The sequence below is a fragment of the Hippoglossus hippoglossus genome, chromosome 8 (assembly GCF_009819705.1).
Source record: "Hippoglossus hippoglossus isolate fHipHip1 chromosome 8, fHipHip1.pri, whole genome shotgun sequence".
NCBI classification, from domain to species: domain Eukaryota; kingdom Metazoa; phylum Chordata; class Actinopteri; order Pleuronectiformes; family Pleuronectidae; genus Hippoglossus; species Hippoglossus hippoglossus.
In genome coordinates, this window is record NC_047158.1 from 22,477,320 (window position 1) to 22,494,819 (window position 17,500).

The 17,500-nt window shown below is 44.9% G+C and overlaps 1 protein-coding gene across 6 annotated transcripts in view; it reads right to left on the reverse strand.

Moving 5' to 3' along the window:
- The window catches only part of hdac5 (histone deacetylase 5), a 64,164-nt gene that overhangs the window by 44,551 nt on the left and 2,113 nt on the right, over positions 1–17,500 (reverse strand). Inside the window, exons 2-7 of one of the 6 annotated variants that reach the window (XM_034592623.1) lie at positions 13,584–13,734; positions 9,339–9,412; positions 1,375–1,461; positions 832–1,094; positions 564–708; positions 380–485 (exon numbers count right to left, since the gene is read on the reverse strand). In XM_034592623.1, coding sequence (XP_034448514.1) covers positions 380–485; positions 564–708; positions 832–1,094; positions 1,375–1,461; positions 9,339–9,351 — 614 coding nt within the window. In that variant the 5' untranslated portion in view covers positions 9,352–9,412; positions 13,584–13,734. Of the gene's footprint in view, positions 1–379; positions 486–563; positions 709–831; positions 1,095–1,374; positions 1,462–9,338; positions 10,769–13,583; positions 13,735–17,500 lie in introns of those variants that run through there. The other 5 variants (XM_034592625.1, XM_034592621.1, XM_034592620.1 and 2 more) reach the window with 5 other exon arrangements.

The following is a 17,500-nucleotide window of genomic DNA, read 5'->3' on the forward strand; positions in this document are numbered from 1 at the left end:
CCGGACGAGAATGAAATAAATCGGTTTGTTTGTTTATTAATCTCCCAAAGTCCAAACACATGCAGATTGGGGTTAGGTTAACAAATTAATAAATTGACTGTAGGTGTGAGAGTGAATAGTTTGTAAAGCAGCTTTCAGACCTGCACTGAGCTCCAGATAATCCTGAGAGGGTCGTGTCAGTGTTTGGAAACAAATATCTCAGAAATCTGGATATCTCTGAAATCCAGATTATCTGCAGACTTTCTCCTCCTGGCCTGCTAATATACAGTCTGCAGAAGGTCTGGAGAATCCCGTGTGAGAACACAGGATTAAGTTGAGGAATTTGAATCTAAATGTGACGTGACTGTCCAGAGACAAGTTGAACTCTCTGAATGCTCACCAGCATTTTGGGGAGAAGGAATGGTTCAGTCCACCAAGACCAGGCTCTTTCTTACTGAGCAGGAACTCCTGGAGCTTCAGCTTCACTTCCGTACTGGCAATGGCACCTTCCAGAAACACACAAACACTTTCAGTCACAGCGCCCACATGTGGATGGCTTGGTAGTGACATCAGTAGTAACCTACTCTCTTTTCCTTTCTCCTTGTGCCTCAGCAGCAGCAGTTGCTGCTCTAGTCTCTGTTTCTCCTGTTCTTCATGTCGTTGTAGATCCAGTTTCCTCTTCTGTTCCATCTCCTGCTGCCGCTTCGCTGCCAGCAGCTCCTGCTGTTGCTTAAACACACAAACACACAAACACACACCTCGCTGAATGACTCCCGGTTGCTGTCCGGCCGATTTGCTTATGCTGTCGTTCTGAGAGGAACAAAATGACTCCCCGACTGTATCTATATTTACCTTCAGGTGCTCCTGCAGCTGGACTTCGTGTTGTCTTGTTAGCACTTCGTGTTTTTTTTGGAACTCTGCAAACAGCAGCTGTTTCTGGAGCTCCTGCTGCTGTTTGAGTATCACCAGTTCCTGCTGGAGCTGCTGCTCTCTCAGGGTCGTGTCCACCGCCACTGCTCCCCCAGACAGAGAGCCCACCCTGGGCTCCGTCCGCAGGTCCATCGGGCCTCCTCCTCCACCTCCTACTCCTCCTGGGCCTTCCCCTGGACCCCCACCTGAACAAGGCAGCAAATTACCAAGTGTTTGAATGACTGCAATTATTTTAGATTGTGACGCTCAAAATGGTTTCCTTTGAAAACAGGTACGTCTGTTTCTACTGGTCCCAGTTGATTTGACTGTGTTCTCTGAGGGATGTTATGTGATCTTTGAAGAACTCCTTTAAGTAAAATGACGTAAGGATCATCAGGATCCCCTAAAATCTCCTCGGTATGCCACTGATCCACTTTTAGAAACCCTGGAAACCCCCCCCACCTCAAGGACTCTTAAAGGACTCACCAGCCTCTCCACCTCCTCCTCTGTGCTCGTTGGCTGTTCCCACCGGGCTCTGCATGCCCGACGGGAGGCTGCTCTTCACCTCCACTACTGCAGGACGGAAACAGACAGAAAGAAACAGGAGAAAACTGATTGATTAGTCTGGAAAATACTGTGAGGGCCACAGCAGAATATTACATCACACACAGGCAATATTCAGATGAGCTGTGTTAGTTGTAAGAAAGTGAGGAACACAGCATCACTAGGCTCCATCCAACCAAAGGAAACTGCAGAATAAGCTCAAATGAACAGAGAAATATGTTTTGTATTTATAGCAGTTTGGTGGAAAATGACAAATAATATCAAACAAAAAGGAATTGGATTCAGTAAATTGGTGTAATACACTAGGAAATGTTAGAACTTAATGTGACAGGTTCATTGCTCTGCACTGGTGTGGATCTGTGGCAGCCACTTGGGCTAATCAGTACGACAAATGAATATTGATTTCTCGCTTCAGGCTTCAGCTGACGTCTCACCAGGTGAAATTAAAGCTGTGTGAACTCATGGAGCAGAAATCCATCATCTTTTCAAGCCCGCAGAAATAAAACCTTCAGTTGTCTGTGTTGGGGAGAATTCCTTCTGCGACTGACGGGCATGACACGTCATGGATTTGTTTGATGGCCCCTCTGAAGTTCTTTGTAACTACTAACTAGTGATTGACTAACTCATGCTGAATCATTTAAGTTATTTGAAATGTCTTCTGAATTGAATTTGTCAAGTGCATCAAAAGAAACCTTCTATTGAAAAGCATCTAACTAATGAAAAACAGGAAACAAGCACAAAACCCCACATGAGTGATTCAGAGGCGCAGAAGGTTCATCTTTAGTAAATGTACAACAACCTGCATCACTGAGAAGACAGTGGGATTTCCAGTTAGGACTGTCTGCATGAACACGGTATAAAACAACGTTTGAATGTTACAGGCTCCACCCGATCACTTTTCAGACATGAACTCCAGAGAAGGTCTGGACCCAGTAGATGACTTTGCGTTGCACACGTGAAGAACGCAGCTTCCTGCCGTCCATCTTTATTTATAGTTTCCACTACATTTTGTCATCGGCCCCTGTAAATGTGCCTTTGAGCAGGGCAGTGACCCTGACCTGGCATAGTAAGCTCTCCTGGTCATGGGTGATTACACTTCTGAATCAGGCTACTTCCTGGAAGAAACCACTCTCTGCATCATGTTGGGACGTCAGACTAGTTCCTGTCTGCTGGCCAGGGAGGAAATCCAATTAGGATGTATCTGCTGTGTCGTCTGCACTCCAACCTCTCTATAGGAAGGTGTTCTGATTGGTCACCTCCCAATCTTTGACACGCCCCCTTTCTGCTCCCGCTCCCCACGTGGGCTCAACTCTTAACCCACAATAAGGCCAAGACCATTAGCCCCGTCCTGGAGGATTATGATCAGTTAGATGAGGACGGATTTCATCAATCTTTATTGCCTTTAATCCCAACCTGAGCTCTGACCTTTGACCTCAGATCCCGGCACCAGGAGCAGGTTCTGTATCTACACTGAGGAAAAGGGTCACAAGCTCAAATCTTATTCCTGAAAAATCAAGAAAGTGAATTTGGTCATAACCAAAAACGGAGAGAGCCATAGATAAATAAGGGTGTGTGTGTGTGTGTGTGTGTGTGTGTGTGTGTGTGTGTGTGTGTGTGTGTGTGTGTGTGTGTGTGTGTGTGTGTGTGTGTGTGTGTGTGTGTGTGTGCGCCCCCCTCACATCTAAATTACCTAAACAAATATTCTGGCATTTCACTGTGACGCACGTGTCTCCCCTTCCACTGCGACACACACACTGCCTCAGTGTGTGTGTGTATGTGAGAGACTGGTCTGTGAGTGTGTGTACAACAGTCTGTTTGGCAAGAGAGCAGCATTCCACAGCAGCCAGGGTCTGACGTCAAACTGAAGACATTTATAGTCTGGTAAACACACACACACACACACACACACACACACACACACACACACACACACACACACACACACACACACACACACACACACACACACACACACACACACACACACACACACACACACAGTCTGTTGAAAGAGGCGGGTCCTAGGCAACCGTTCAGTCAATCATATGAGTCTCACTGCAGTTACACAGTAAGTCATGCACCAGGATGGATGCAGTAAAAAGAATAAAAGACAGTCTGTGCGACCAGTGTGGCCCGTCAGTAGATCCTGGGAGACGTCAACACAGACCTCAGCGCTACTATGACTCTATATATATATATATATATGACTATATATATATGACTCCATATATGACTCATATATGACTCTATATATGACTCTATATATGACTCTATATATGCATCATGCTAATACCACACAGATGTCTTTAGCTCAGGAGGAGTGTTGCATGAAAAATACTGAGTCCAGCACAAATAAACTAAACAGTGATCCGGATGTTGAGCATCATATCCTACATTTAACTTTCATTTCCTAAATGAAGTGTAAATATCCTGTGTAACTAGTTCATCCCATACAACTTAAAAGTTTAAGTATCATTTACCGATACGATATGAATGGAGTTAACGATGGAGAACACCAAACCCTCGACAGCGACGTGACACGAAACGCAAAGAGGTCTCACTCTGTTGGATGTGTGTGAACATCCCTTCTGGTTGTACAGTGGTGTGACAGAGTGGGGGCTCTTCTCTCACAACACATCTTTGACCAGAACCGACGGCGGCGGGCGGCGAGCACATAAACCGACAACAGCCCGTTTAATTTAGAGCTGTCATCAAGGTAATTAGTTCCAGCTGATACGAGCGCCGGCAGCACGTCTGTGTGTTTGAGTGACGACAGCGACGCTCAGCACCAGGTAGAGAGGAGAAGCTGCAGCTGAAGCTTCTACACAACAGATGTGAACTGAGTGTCATCACCATTAATAATAAGTCAGCATAAGTAGGGAGGTTCAGGAAAATATCATATAATAACCAATACTAATCATTTTACAATGCATTAATAATCAAACCACTATGTTAATATTCTTATTATCACAACAATAATACAGATGCTGCTTCAGCGCAAGCGGACGGGGCGGTGCACCCCCCCCCACTTCACATTATTGTTATTATTATTGGTGATATGAAAATGATACAAGTAATGTTATTACTTATTGTTACTATCAAGATTATTATTGCTAATTTGTAAGATAATTGTTATAATAACATGATTATGACGTGAGAAATAAAGGGGTGACCATGGAAGTGAAGATGATGATGATGAAGACTGTTAGACAGATATCAGTTGGTTGATCGGGTGCAACATAAAAAAAGAAAGTGTGCACAGGAAAACTAGGAATTTGCAAACAACCTGGTAGCGAGTGGAACACGAGTCTTGTGGGCGAGCAGAAAATAATTTACGTGATGAAAAAATCCCTTATGACAGCACAGCATGTGGAGAACTCTCTCCAGGACGTAGGCGACGTTTCCTCGTCAGCAATCGATTAAAGACCTCATGACCAAAACTGCAGAGGATTCACCACAAGATGCAAACTCCTGGTAAACTTACACCAAAGGCCAGGGAGGAAACATACAGACGCACCGGGTGTAATCAGATTCCGTCAAATTGGATTTTCAGCATTCAGAGGGACAACGATCCTAAACATACGGCCAAAGCAACCAAACAGCTTTTAAAGGTGAAGAGGTGGAATATCCTCGACTGCCCGAGTCAGTCATCTGATCTGAGTCTGACTGCGCTGCATTCCTCTTCCTAAAGAGCAGACTGAAGACTCCATAACAAGGAGGAGCTGGGGGAGGCAGCGGTGGAGCCGTGGGAAAGTGTCTGCTGGTGTCTCTGGACTTCAGGCAACAGATTCTACACAGAATATTAAACATGAGGATTTCCTTTGATTTAATCTTCTATTCTTTTGAATCCTATAAACTTGTGACACATTTCAAACTGTTTCAGTTAAAGAATTACTAAAGAAGTAGTCAGGGGTTATTTTTCATTTTTGATATTGGACAATCCTTCAACTCAGGGTACGACAGTGTTAGAGAACTGTAAAATGTATTAAGGAGTATGTGAGTGTGCAAATGATGATTATTACAAAATTCAGCCCAAGCAACCTCGTGTTTTTGTTTTCAAACACAACAATAATGATGATTAACCAAAGTTGTCTTTTGAAAAAATATCACATGGACCACAGACTGAGCTCAGAGAGTCAGACAATAACTAATGTAAAGTACATTTACATTTTTTCATGTACAGTATATGTACTTTACTTCAGTAGACATATTTTAAGGTACTTTTCACTTTTACTCCATATATCAGCAAATATCTGTACTTTCTACTCCACACATTTTAACAATGCACCGTGTTACATGTTCCCCATCCATCCGTTATCGACACTTCTTTAGAGGTAGGGGTAGAACCTGGACATCACAGGACCAACATCCAGAGACAAACAAACCTACAGTCAAGTTAGAGCCACAAATTAACCTGACCCTGATCTACATGTGTTTGAACTGTGGGAGGAAGCCGGAGGAAACCCACGTGGACACGGGGCGAACATCCAAACTCCACACGGATGTAAAGCAGGAACCTGCTTGCTGCACCAAGGTGCTGCCTCCACACGTTCACGCTGTTTTTCTACACATTAAACATAAATAGTGATGTGTTTTAGGTCCAGAAGACATTTAGACTAATCTCTATTAACAGCTATCTGCCTATGAAGATAAATTACTAAGCTGAAAACTTGTGCCACAGACTGTTTTTACCTGCAGGCAACCAAAGCCTCAAACGTGATTGGTCAAACTAGAAACAGAAATTCTTACTTTCACTCAAGTAGAAAAGTTCATGTGGAACTTTCTTATCTATTTATTGGTACTTTTATGTAAGTAAAATGTTTGAGTACTTCCTCCATCACGTTCACTTTTAGCTGCTGCTGAGCGTCGCTGTCGCCAGTTAAAATAGTGAACGACGCCGCGGTTCGTCTCATCAGCTGTCACTCATTCATGTTAACTCGGTCAATAAGTTGATGATAGGTCTAAATCTAACTTGGCTGCTGTTGGTTTGTGTTTGCACGCCGCTGTCAGAACTGGTAACAGATAGTGTGTGAGACTGTGCACGGAGACATCTTCTCTCCAGTCAGGTGCCGGCATTCTCTCAGCTGAACCTCCATTCATAACAAGTCAACTATTCAACTCTTAAAGATATATTTGAATCAGCTCTGGTCAATCTAAGGTTTGTTAAATGAAGTCGTCTCAAGCTGCATCATTTGAATGTGTCACACACAGAATAGTTTTTACCGTAATGTACATTTACAATATTAAAAGACGCGGATCAGGATCAAAATAACTTGATCAAGACGTCACTTCTGAAAACCTTTTTGACTCAAACACATTAAATCCTTCAGCCTGTGAACATCTCCTCATTGTTCCTTCATTAAGCAGCAAACTCTTCATTTTCTCATTACGCCCCGAAAGTGATGTGGTCCTAAATTTCTCAGCTCAGGAGCACATGTGCTTCTTGGGCTAAAAAGTGAGTGTTAAGCCCTGAAACTGGGAATTTCCAACATCTGCCTGGGACAGGAGTGCTTTGTGCTCCGTCCTTAGATCCACTGATCCAGACTTTATCCAGAGAATCAACAATGCTACACTAAGTGCTGGCCAAGATTGGCTGCTGCTAATGATGGTAAAAAAAAAAAGGAATGATTCATGAAGACACAAGGAGAAAGACAAAGGTGTATATTCTATCTTTTCTCTCCCTCTTTCTCTGTTTCTGTTACGTCTCCTACTCCAAAGCTGCTGCTGCTGCTGCTGGGAGGTATTTCTGGAAGCCAGTATTCCTCTGTTCTCTTCTTTCTCTCCCTGTCCTGTTCATCCCGTGTTGCTAAAAGAAAATAGGCACAATGACGTCAGCCCTGCAAAACACGCTAAAAAAAGCCCGAAGAGAGAGAGTCAGAGAGGGGGAAAGAAAAGACAGAGCAAGACGGAGAGTGAGGTAAAAATAGTATAATGGCTGTGTGTACTTTAGACAAATTAGAAGCTTAGAGAGAGGGAGAGGAGTCACATGTGTGGCGTTTGCTATGGAGACGGAGGGGTCAGAAGTATTATGGGTTGGCAGACAGTAGTTCATCCATGGATACGGTCTGTTGTGCTGCACCAGGCTTTGTGTCATTTGGTTTAATCAATTACACGAGTGTGTGCATCTGATCCACGTTTGATATTGAAATCTGTGAATATGATCTGTACAGATGAAGTTTTATTGAATTTGATTGATAAGAACAATGATGGTCATGAGTTATGTGCAGTTCCTCTCAGCTGTTTTCTGCAGTTTAGTGTCTTTTAGCTGTGTTTTGGTTTTACAGCCTGCAGCTTTAATGTTTTGGTTCATCAACCTCATTTCAGGTAGAGATGTTTCAACACAGCATCGGAAATTTTACCGCTGAAAATTACAGGTTGGGTATTGACACGTACGAGCATCTCTGTACCGATCCGATACCATGTCTTTAAAAAGTTTATTTTAAAGGAAATCACTTCTTCTTCACTGCTCCAAATCTGCAGTTGCACTGTACTGCCACTGGCAAGTACTGTTTTTAGTGCAGCGAAGAAGAAGTGATTTCCTGTAGTGCAGCGTTAGCTAAAGTAAAACGCCGATGGGTACGTATGTAATGTGGCGGCCCACCTAGGCCCGCCTTTCCTGGATCCGCACAGTCCAGGTATTGGAATGGGTCTCGGGAAAGGACACGTGGTATCGTAACAACGACTTCAAGTAGCCGGTGACAGAGGAAGTTAGCGACTAGCTAAACAAAGATTAAAGAAATGATTCTACTTTCACACTTGTTCATCCAGGTGAAGTTTCTCTGTGTCTGATGCATGTACAATAAAAGTAAAACAATAAATAGTCAAATGAATAGTAGAAAAGGTGATAAGGTTCAAGCCAACAACTCCATATAACAGTGGGAATTACAAATCACCCATTCTGAATAGTTTGGTTCTCAGATCGTTTCCAGTATGTTGCTAAACTCGAGGATATTCCAAGGAACTGTAAAGTTCGAACGCACACACAATCACACAATCACACAAACACACAAACACACAAACACACAAACAGATATATACCCTGATCCGGGTTTGCCAGTGTGCCAACAGTATAATTGCGAAAAGAGGATTAGAGTGAATGTGCGTCCTGCTTGAACCAACTAACAACCTCCTGGAATCAAGAGGTGGCATCGAGCCACGCTACAACCTCAGCTCACCTCACTTCTGGCACCGGACATTAATACCTTTTAGCAGCCATGTGTCTCAATGGAGCCTCTGAATGTCTCTGCTCACACACCAGAGGTGTGTTGGAGCATTTGATAAATGACTAAACCGACCGAGCGACCAACTCCACTTCACTAAAACATGTCGAGGGGGAGTTAGTGGAACACAACACGCTAAGAGCAGCGAAATGTTCCCAAACAAAGATGAGAACTACTGGAACGGACCAGGAGCCGTCGACAGCAGCAGACCTGCCGATGGAGATACAAGCAGCTTCTTCTTTACTATGACTCATGGGCATTGTGGTGGACATTATAGTGTAACTCACAGTAAATCAAAAAATTAGTATCATGAGTTATTAGTACAAATCTGAGGTGAAATGTGCTAATCCGACATTGAGAGATTTTTAAATACCTTAACTGCCCCCATAAGCTGTGTGCGTCCCAGCCAGTGTTGCTGCTGACCGTGTTGGTGAGTGAGCCAATCCAGCCATTACTGGCTTTCTTTCCTTTTCAGGACGCTGGCACGCACCTGTCCCTTTCAAGAAACTCAAACCGCTGTGTTGGTCTCACGCCTTTCCCTCTGCGCCCCTCCAGGAGGGTGAGCATCTCAGTTTGAAAACCTGGGACTTAGATCTACTGTCCAGCCCACACACACGCATCATTCCTCTGAAACACACACACACCTATTTCCCAGATATGACTCACCGGTGGTGGGCATGGCAGCGCTGGAGCCCCCGTTGCCATTCAGGAGCTCCAGAGGCTGATGGTGGCTGTCGGTGCTGGTGGAGGAAAAGCAGGACTCAGTCTCATAGATGGTCTGCAACATGGCGCACAATCCTGACACTGTGGGACGCAACAGCATGCCAAGACAAGAGGCAGCCTCCTATTCTGTCACGAAAATAAAAAAGTCAGTTTCTCTTTGGGTAAACCGCCATGGCTTAGTGTAGGACTCCAGTTGTCAAAGACAGAGATCGACAAACATTGAGCTGTGCTTTCAAAGAGGAGTAATCAGCCAATTTGAAAACTTCCTCTATCGCAAAATGATCTTAAAGTTTATAGAAAATAATGACCACAAATCCCATTAAAAAAGAAAGAAGTCCTCTAAGCTTTAGTTGTGTAATCCAGCAGAGAGAGTCTGCTTCAGCTCCAGCCTCCAGAGGGATGTGGAGCTTCTGCTGCTCCGTTTGTGCTGTGATGACCGGTCACTGAGACTTAACACAATATCCTCCTTGCATCAGCAACAGGTTCCAGAAATCCGCCCGTTCAATCAAATTTGAAGGTCAAATTGTGGAAATATAGGCTTCCCAGAAAGGACCAGGCAGAGAAATGTCCTGAAATGTAACTTGTGCATCACCTGGGGTCCTGATCCGTGCACAGCACTTCCCCAGCTCCTGAGACGGTGACAGCGGCTGCTGCCTTCTGGGTCAGTGTTGCAGAAAGAGCAAGAAAAAAAGTTTATTTCTCCTGGTGTGCTGAGAAGCCTGTAAGAGTCTTTACCCACTAACAACTCTCGAACCAAGACCAGAAGGGAACCAATGTGTTGCTCTTGATGAAAAAGCGAAGCGATTCCAAACTGAGAAGTGACGGGAGGGCTCGGCTGGAGAGAGGAGCTGCTGCAGCCTCTCTGCTGCTTCCCACAGCTAATAACACAACAAAAATACAGAGACAGGGAGAAGCCGAATTCCCCTGCTCTGGTGCATCAAAGGATCCTCATGCTGTTCTCCTCCTGGCTGACGAGAGGGAGAGGAGAGGAGGAGGGGGTGGAGGAAGAGGAGGAGGAGGAGGAGGAGGAGAGGCAAGGACGTAAATAGCTTTGGGAGAACGCTCCCCGAGGTTCCATGCTTCCAAAATTAGAACGAAGAGCTGAGAGAATGACAGTGAAAGGGAAATGGAAGGAAGGAGGGAGAGTGAGAGAGCAGCATAAGAAAAAAGAGAGGAGAAGTGAGCAGAGGAAGGCTGAGCTGGAGAGGACGAGCGGAGCTGTAGAATCCTCCCAGAAAAATGAACGGCCAGGGATCACATGTTGGCCTCTTATCTCCAAAACACACCAAGGGGACAAAAAGGCAGAACCAGCTGCTGGTCAGACGGCTAATGTTCACTGTCTAAGAGCCATTGTGTGTGTGTGAGTGTGTGTCTGTGTGTGTCTGACGCTCTTTGGGCTGAATGAACGTCGAGAGAGAGAGAGAGAGAGAGAGAGAGAGAGAGGGAGAGAGAGAGAGAGAGAGAGAGAGAGAGAGAGAGAGAGAGAGAGAGAGAGAAAGTAGATCACTGGGTGGAAAGGAAGTTCGAAGGAAGAAGAGAAAGTCAGCGGCAGCTTGTTTCTTTCAGTGAGCGTCTCATCATCAGCAGGGAGAGACAGAGGGGGGGACACAGGCACTCCTTCATCGTCCATCCATCCATCCATCCATCCATCCATCCACCTTCATTCATTGCCTTCTTTTTTTAGCTTCATATTTCTGTTGTGTGTGCATTGGCTGCTAAAAAAAGATTATGGGAGAGGGGAGGAGCGTTTATAACACACGAGATGGGGGGTTGATGGAGGGACTATAGATGAAAATAGCCTGCCAGAGAGGAGGAGGAGCTACAGATAAAAATAGAAACGGGGAGAGAGAGACGGGGAGAGGGGGGCGGGGGGGAGAGCAGTAAGCCTACAGCTCTGGGGTGGGGGGGGTGGAGGGGTTTGCAGCGGGTGTACAGCGATGTCATGTTTCTGTTCTGCACTTCCCAGAGATCACCTGTCAGTCAAGCGGCTGTGCAGACATGCATTGGTCCGGTGGTGAAGAACCTCACATTCACCACCGTCGACATGTTTATGACCAAACACCTGCAAAACGAATGTTATCAGCTGAAGCCTCCGTCCAGTGCTACGTCCACATGACTGTTGTTTGGTTTGAAAAAACACCACAACTCATAAAACTCACATGTTTGGAAACTCTGACTTAGACGCTCACGACCGCAGTTTACATTTCCACAGACTGGAGCCACCACAGATCCACATCCTTATGTCACCGTGACTATACGTTACTATACGTCTCTGTTTTCCCAGCAACACTGGCACCAACTTCCAGTACAACATCAGGACTGCACTGTTGCTCCTAACTTTGTAAGTTGGCATCCAAACATGACAGGTCCATCGCTGAAAATGTTCGGTTCTCTTTGCAGACAACACAAGACACGAGCTCTGGTTTTTTAAAGGTGATCACAATGTTTCTGTGGGTTGTATTGGTCTTATTGGTCCCGATGGTCCCGCCCCCAGCGCCTGATGTAGAAAAATGTCGTGGAGAATCACAGAAAGGTCACTTTTTTTTAAACCAAAAGCTGCTCTGCTCACTGTGCTGTCACTGTGGATATTATTAATTAAAACCACTGGCTATTTATAGGTTTTGTTTATTCCATTTGGCAGCTCAGTCCTGAGTGTAGCTGCACTTTAAGGAACAGGCTCCAGTGTTTTAACGGAGTGTACAGGGATGTTTCTACCATGGATTTAAAAAAACTACGAATCAGGTTTAAAGCAGCTGATGGTGAAACCCTAAATGTCTTGAATATCTCCAGTAGATTAGATTCTAATTCATTCAATCATGTTAATGATTTTCACTCCTCCATAACTGTCCACGTTTCATATCTGGGCTGCTTGTTGCTGCTGCTGTGACAGTTTCCTTTCCAGGAATGATAATATTTCATTTGATCATCACCTCCATCTCACCACCTCCTCTTCATCACCTCCTATGAAACCACTCTGTGCGTCCTCAGGCAGATTCAGAGCTGCCTCTGTATGACACAAGCACAGAGACGGATAGATGGAAAGAGAAGAAATGTAAATACTGAGAACTGGCCCCGCAACCTGTCTGACATCTCCTCAGTCTCACATACTAAACATCTGCTAAAGGTGGGGGGGGGGTGTGTGTGTGTGTGTGTGTGTGTGTGTGTGTGTGTGTGTGTGTGTGTGTGTGTGTGTGTGTGTGTGTGTGTGTGTACTGCAGTAGCTCAGTGGATGACTCATCTCTGCGTTTCTATTTGAGGCGCATCAAACCCTGGAGTCACACTGCTATGTGTGTGTGTGTGTGTGTATGTGTGTATGTGTTTGTATCATGTACTACATCTGTGCTATTTCTGTATCCATGACAACCAAGTTGGGGAGTCAGTCAGAGACAAAGTTGTCAAAAAATACCTGAGGTGGCCTGAAAGGTGTCGTGATTCTGTAAAACCCAGTTCAGCAGTCTGACGTCAGGATCTCATTTCCTGACAGGCGTCACTTCACAGCCAGATTACAAATCGTATACGTCCTCAGAGTTACAGTTGGAAACCAAAATGTGTCCACACGACCACAGAAAGACACACAAACACACACAGAGACACACACAGATACGACTGCTTCTGATATTCAGCTGGACAGAGCTCACGTTCCAGGTACTTCACTCCACCTCACACCGGTTTAACTCTGATCAGTAAAGTGACGGCTGCTGGATCAGTAAGCTTCACTACAAGTGCGCCCCCCCCCCCCGAGTTCACAAGTGCAACAACAGACCACAGGACATAAGCTGTTCTCAACTCCTGAGAATGTCCACACAATGGACTTTCTCTGCATTTCACATATGAACAACACAGCAGGAGATTCTCCACAGCGTTCAGGTCCAGTGACCCCAGCGTCGGCCCCATCACCAAAAGATCTCCAATCTCAAGTTATTTGATGATATAGAAAAGGGATGAAATGTCATGATTGACAGCAGAGACTGACTTGTGATTGGTCGAATGCGTGCATCGACCCCCGGTTGCTACAGCACAAGCTCAAGCTGCTAATGTGCAAGATGGTGGTGACGATATACAGGACATGTGAGCTTCCCTTCTGGATAGTGGGTGGAAGTGGAGACACGTCGTTGATCTGAACGATATAAACCAGTAACACAACTACTAACCACAGCAGCTGCTTGGAAGAGAAAGACACGGACTTACCTGAGGTGTGTACTGAACTCATCAAGGTTGTAAATGAACGTCTCTCCCCAGTTCGTCCACTGTGAATGTGTGTGAGAGTTAAAGTGGGTCCTCTGTCTCGGCCATGTGTCGGAGGGCAGACCAATCAGACTTTTTCTTAATGTTGGCTCTTCTGCAAAAGAGAAAATTCCTTTTTCTTAGCATTTACTATTCACCTTTTTTTTTAATAACAAGCTTTATCTGTAGCACTTTTCTTAACAATGTCTCAAAGTGCGACCAATCAGGCTCTGGGAACGGCCAGAGAGAGACTGTCAGCTGATCTGAGATGGCGTCCGGGCTCATGAGCAGCTCTTCATATACATGGAGGCCTGGTTGTGTGAAGTCATAAAGGTTTTAAAATCAATAAAAACCACCAGGATCCAAAGCAGCGAGGCCAGAACCATGTTATATGGTTATATCCTTTCTGCAACATGAGGAGACAAATAGTCGATGGAAGGATGCGCCGGTTAAACAGAGAGCGTCACAGAAATCTAGTTCTTACCCTGTGAACATCCTCAGATGCTGGAAAATACACAATCTCTTAACGTGTTGTAAAAAGCTGCACCGAACCACCGTCTTTCTTTGGTCATGAAAACAAATCAAGGGCAAGGATAACACCAAAGGTCTCACGAGCTTTGGATCAATACAAATGTTGAAGTGACGATAGTCTGAGTATAAAGAGCTCGAGGAACATTTCATTATTTGTGGGGTAACAAGTCTGATCTGACTTCGAGCTGCTCGGTCCGTCTCTTTATTGGATGTGTGTGTGTTTCTGCCTGTCCAGACTAAAATGCAGTTTTCAAACTCAAACAAACCCAACGTCTCTGTTTTAGCGGCTCCTCAACTCCACAGTAGTTTGGTTTCCAGGCTCATGTGTAGCAGAGATGATGCATTTTTAAATTAAAACGTAATAGTGTGGATGTAGCATTAATCAGGAACCGTGCATTGATGTACAAAAACAACAATTAGACACGACGGCGGTGTAAACAGGCCGAGCTTCACTCCTGACAAACTGTGTCAATACAAGATTTAATCAGCGTTAATGATCAGCCACACAGGATCGCTAAAAAGAGACTCAGCACGTCTGTTCATAATGTTCTGGAAAATTAAAGGAATAACAACGTGACACATTTCGCATCCAAAGCCATCAGTCTGCTCCTCTAACAGCCGTCACTGATTCCCACACTCACGCTCAGCCATGTTCATTAAAGAGGCTCGAACACACAGCGACAGGGTGAAAACATCCAGCACTCGTACAGATATTATATTTAATAAAAGAATTGTTCTTTTCCACTCACTTTGCGATTGGGGTTAAACAGAGGCTGCTATGATCTTTAAGCTTGTTTTCTTTATGTGTCTGAAGGCAGATGTTTTCTCAGAGTTAGCAGAGGTTCAGAGGTTATCAAGAAATGACTCATACACTAATCTGCATTTATGTTGAACCACAAAACGGACAAAAACATGATGTACAGTAACTGATTGATCAGCCACACGTGACAAACAATGACGTGGTTTATTCCTGCTTTTAGATTTTGAATGTCGCCTCTTAAATTTTCTTGTATAATTATTTCTTTTATCCAAATTTTATTTCTCATAGCAATGTTCATTTCATCTCTGGGCATCAGTCAAGTCTGATTTCATCTTTGTCATTTAATGATTTCTCAACATGTGTCCTGATCCAACAGGAATTAAATGACATTAAGGAAACAAGCTGCACCCTGTTGCATAACGGGACTGCCTGGCCCTCTGGCGCCACCTACTGGTCTCATGTCAACAAAGTTCTCCTAGGTGAGGTCGATGCTCAGCTAAACGTCTCACGCTCCGATATCCTGAATAACTTTCAGAGGCTCTTTCTAAGCTCAAAGCTCACAGTGACATTCATACAGAGCATCTGCTCCGTCATCTAGTTCATATCACACATCGCTCACACACTGCTGGCTCAGACGCACTTTGGGGTTCAGTGTCTTACACAAGGACATGGGATGGGGGAGACTGGGATCGAACCACCCACCATCTGGTTAGTGGACGACCCACCCACCCTCTTCCTCCTGAGGCTCAAGTGAGATGTATTGTGATCATCATCATCATCATCATCATCACCATCATCATCATCATCATCATCATCATCAGCATTGTGTCAACAGCATGACACAAACAGTTTACTGCTCCATAATTGTGTTTGTGTGTGTGTGTGTGTGTGTGTGTGTGTGTGTGTGTGTGTGTGTGTGTGTGTTTGCACTTCTTGATTAGAAAACGAGCAGTGACAGACTAAGAAAGAATGAAACTCATGTCTCTCAAAGCATCAAGATATAAAATCTCCTTCTCTCTCTCTCCTCGCTGCCTCATCCTCCTCCTATTCACACCATCATTTCCTAAAATACCTGGGCCCTCCCATTCTGGAGAGGAGCAGGAAGTGCTGCCTGGCAACCAGGGAGCTGGCTGCCGTGGTAACGGTTCACCTGAGCACCTCTTCCCTAAACAAACAGCGAGTGTGAAACCGAACTGTAGAGTCAGAGTCACAATCAGCCGCTCGCACTATTTGTTTATAGCCTCTTTTTCCTTGAACTTGTTTTCCGTCTCTCACACACACACACACACACACACACACACACACACACTGTTCAACCATAACTGCATCTCTCTCTCTCTCTCTCTCTCTCTCTCTCTCTCTCTCTCTCTCTCTCTCTCTCTCTCCTCTCTCTCTCTCACCACTCTCTCTCTCTGTCTATCTCTCTCTCTCTCTCTCTCTCTCTCTCGTTCATGGAGTGACCCTTGACCTCTGAGGTCTGACTTCGAGGCTATAACCATGCTGCATGATGGTCCCTCACAATGCTCCACCCAACCAGCTGATCACCCGCCACCTGCACTGAAGTGAGATGCTCCGGAGTTACTCCTGCCCTTAAAAACTCTGAATGTCCAAATTAGCTTGTGTGAGAAATCAGCAGGAGTATCTCTGTAGGATTCACCAGGAGCGAGGGGGCGTGTTGATGACGTCTCTAACACGCAACGGATGCAAAGCTGATGGCAAGACAGAGATTTTGGTGATAATGGCCGACGTCTGTGTGATTGGTGCAGTGAAACGTACACGTCACGTTCTGCCTCTCTCTCCTGCGCCGCACCTCACCTGAACGCTCTGGAGAGCTCTGTGTTGTTGTGAACGTGTCTGAGCAGAGAATCTCCTGCTGCATTGTTCCTGTGTAAAAGACAAACTCCGGAGAATGTCCAGACCCCATTGTGCGACATTCTTCAGACTTCATGTCTGAAAACAGCTAAAGAAAGTAGCTTACTTACATATGTGCTTAGAAAAGGTTCTTTAAGATTTCACATCCTTGGGTCCAAGCCTCGTCTGAGTGAACCTGCTGACTGCCAGGATGAAGATGTGTCTGACTGGTCATGACCTTGTATTTTACAACGGATCCTACGACTTTGACAAAACACTAAACTAGGCCCTGAAAGGACAGAAGAAACGAAGGACATGGTTTTTGAATGTGAAGAAGGGAGGACAAAGGAGAATGAAATGATTACAGGGTGAAGAGAGCTAGAAAACTGTGAACACAACTTCTCCAACTGCAATCAGAGCTGGGATCATCTCGACAGACTGGTTTGCTTTGTTTCATTCATTGCAGCAAATCAGCGATTGTCACCAAGCCCAGTAAAACATGCTCGTGCAAACATAAACGTGCCAACATCGGGTTAAGAAAAGAGCTGTTTTTACATCTGGTTTCGTTACCTTCGATTGAAGAGTTTTATTCCAGCACAAATGCTCACAATGTCATTAAAGGGATCAGTGGTGTCTGATATTTCCTGTAATTTTCCAGAGGGGCTGTTTGTGAGAATGAAAATGTCCAGTGTCAGTTGCTCTGGACGTTTTCTGGAATTTGTCCTGCAGCCTCTAAGTA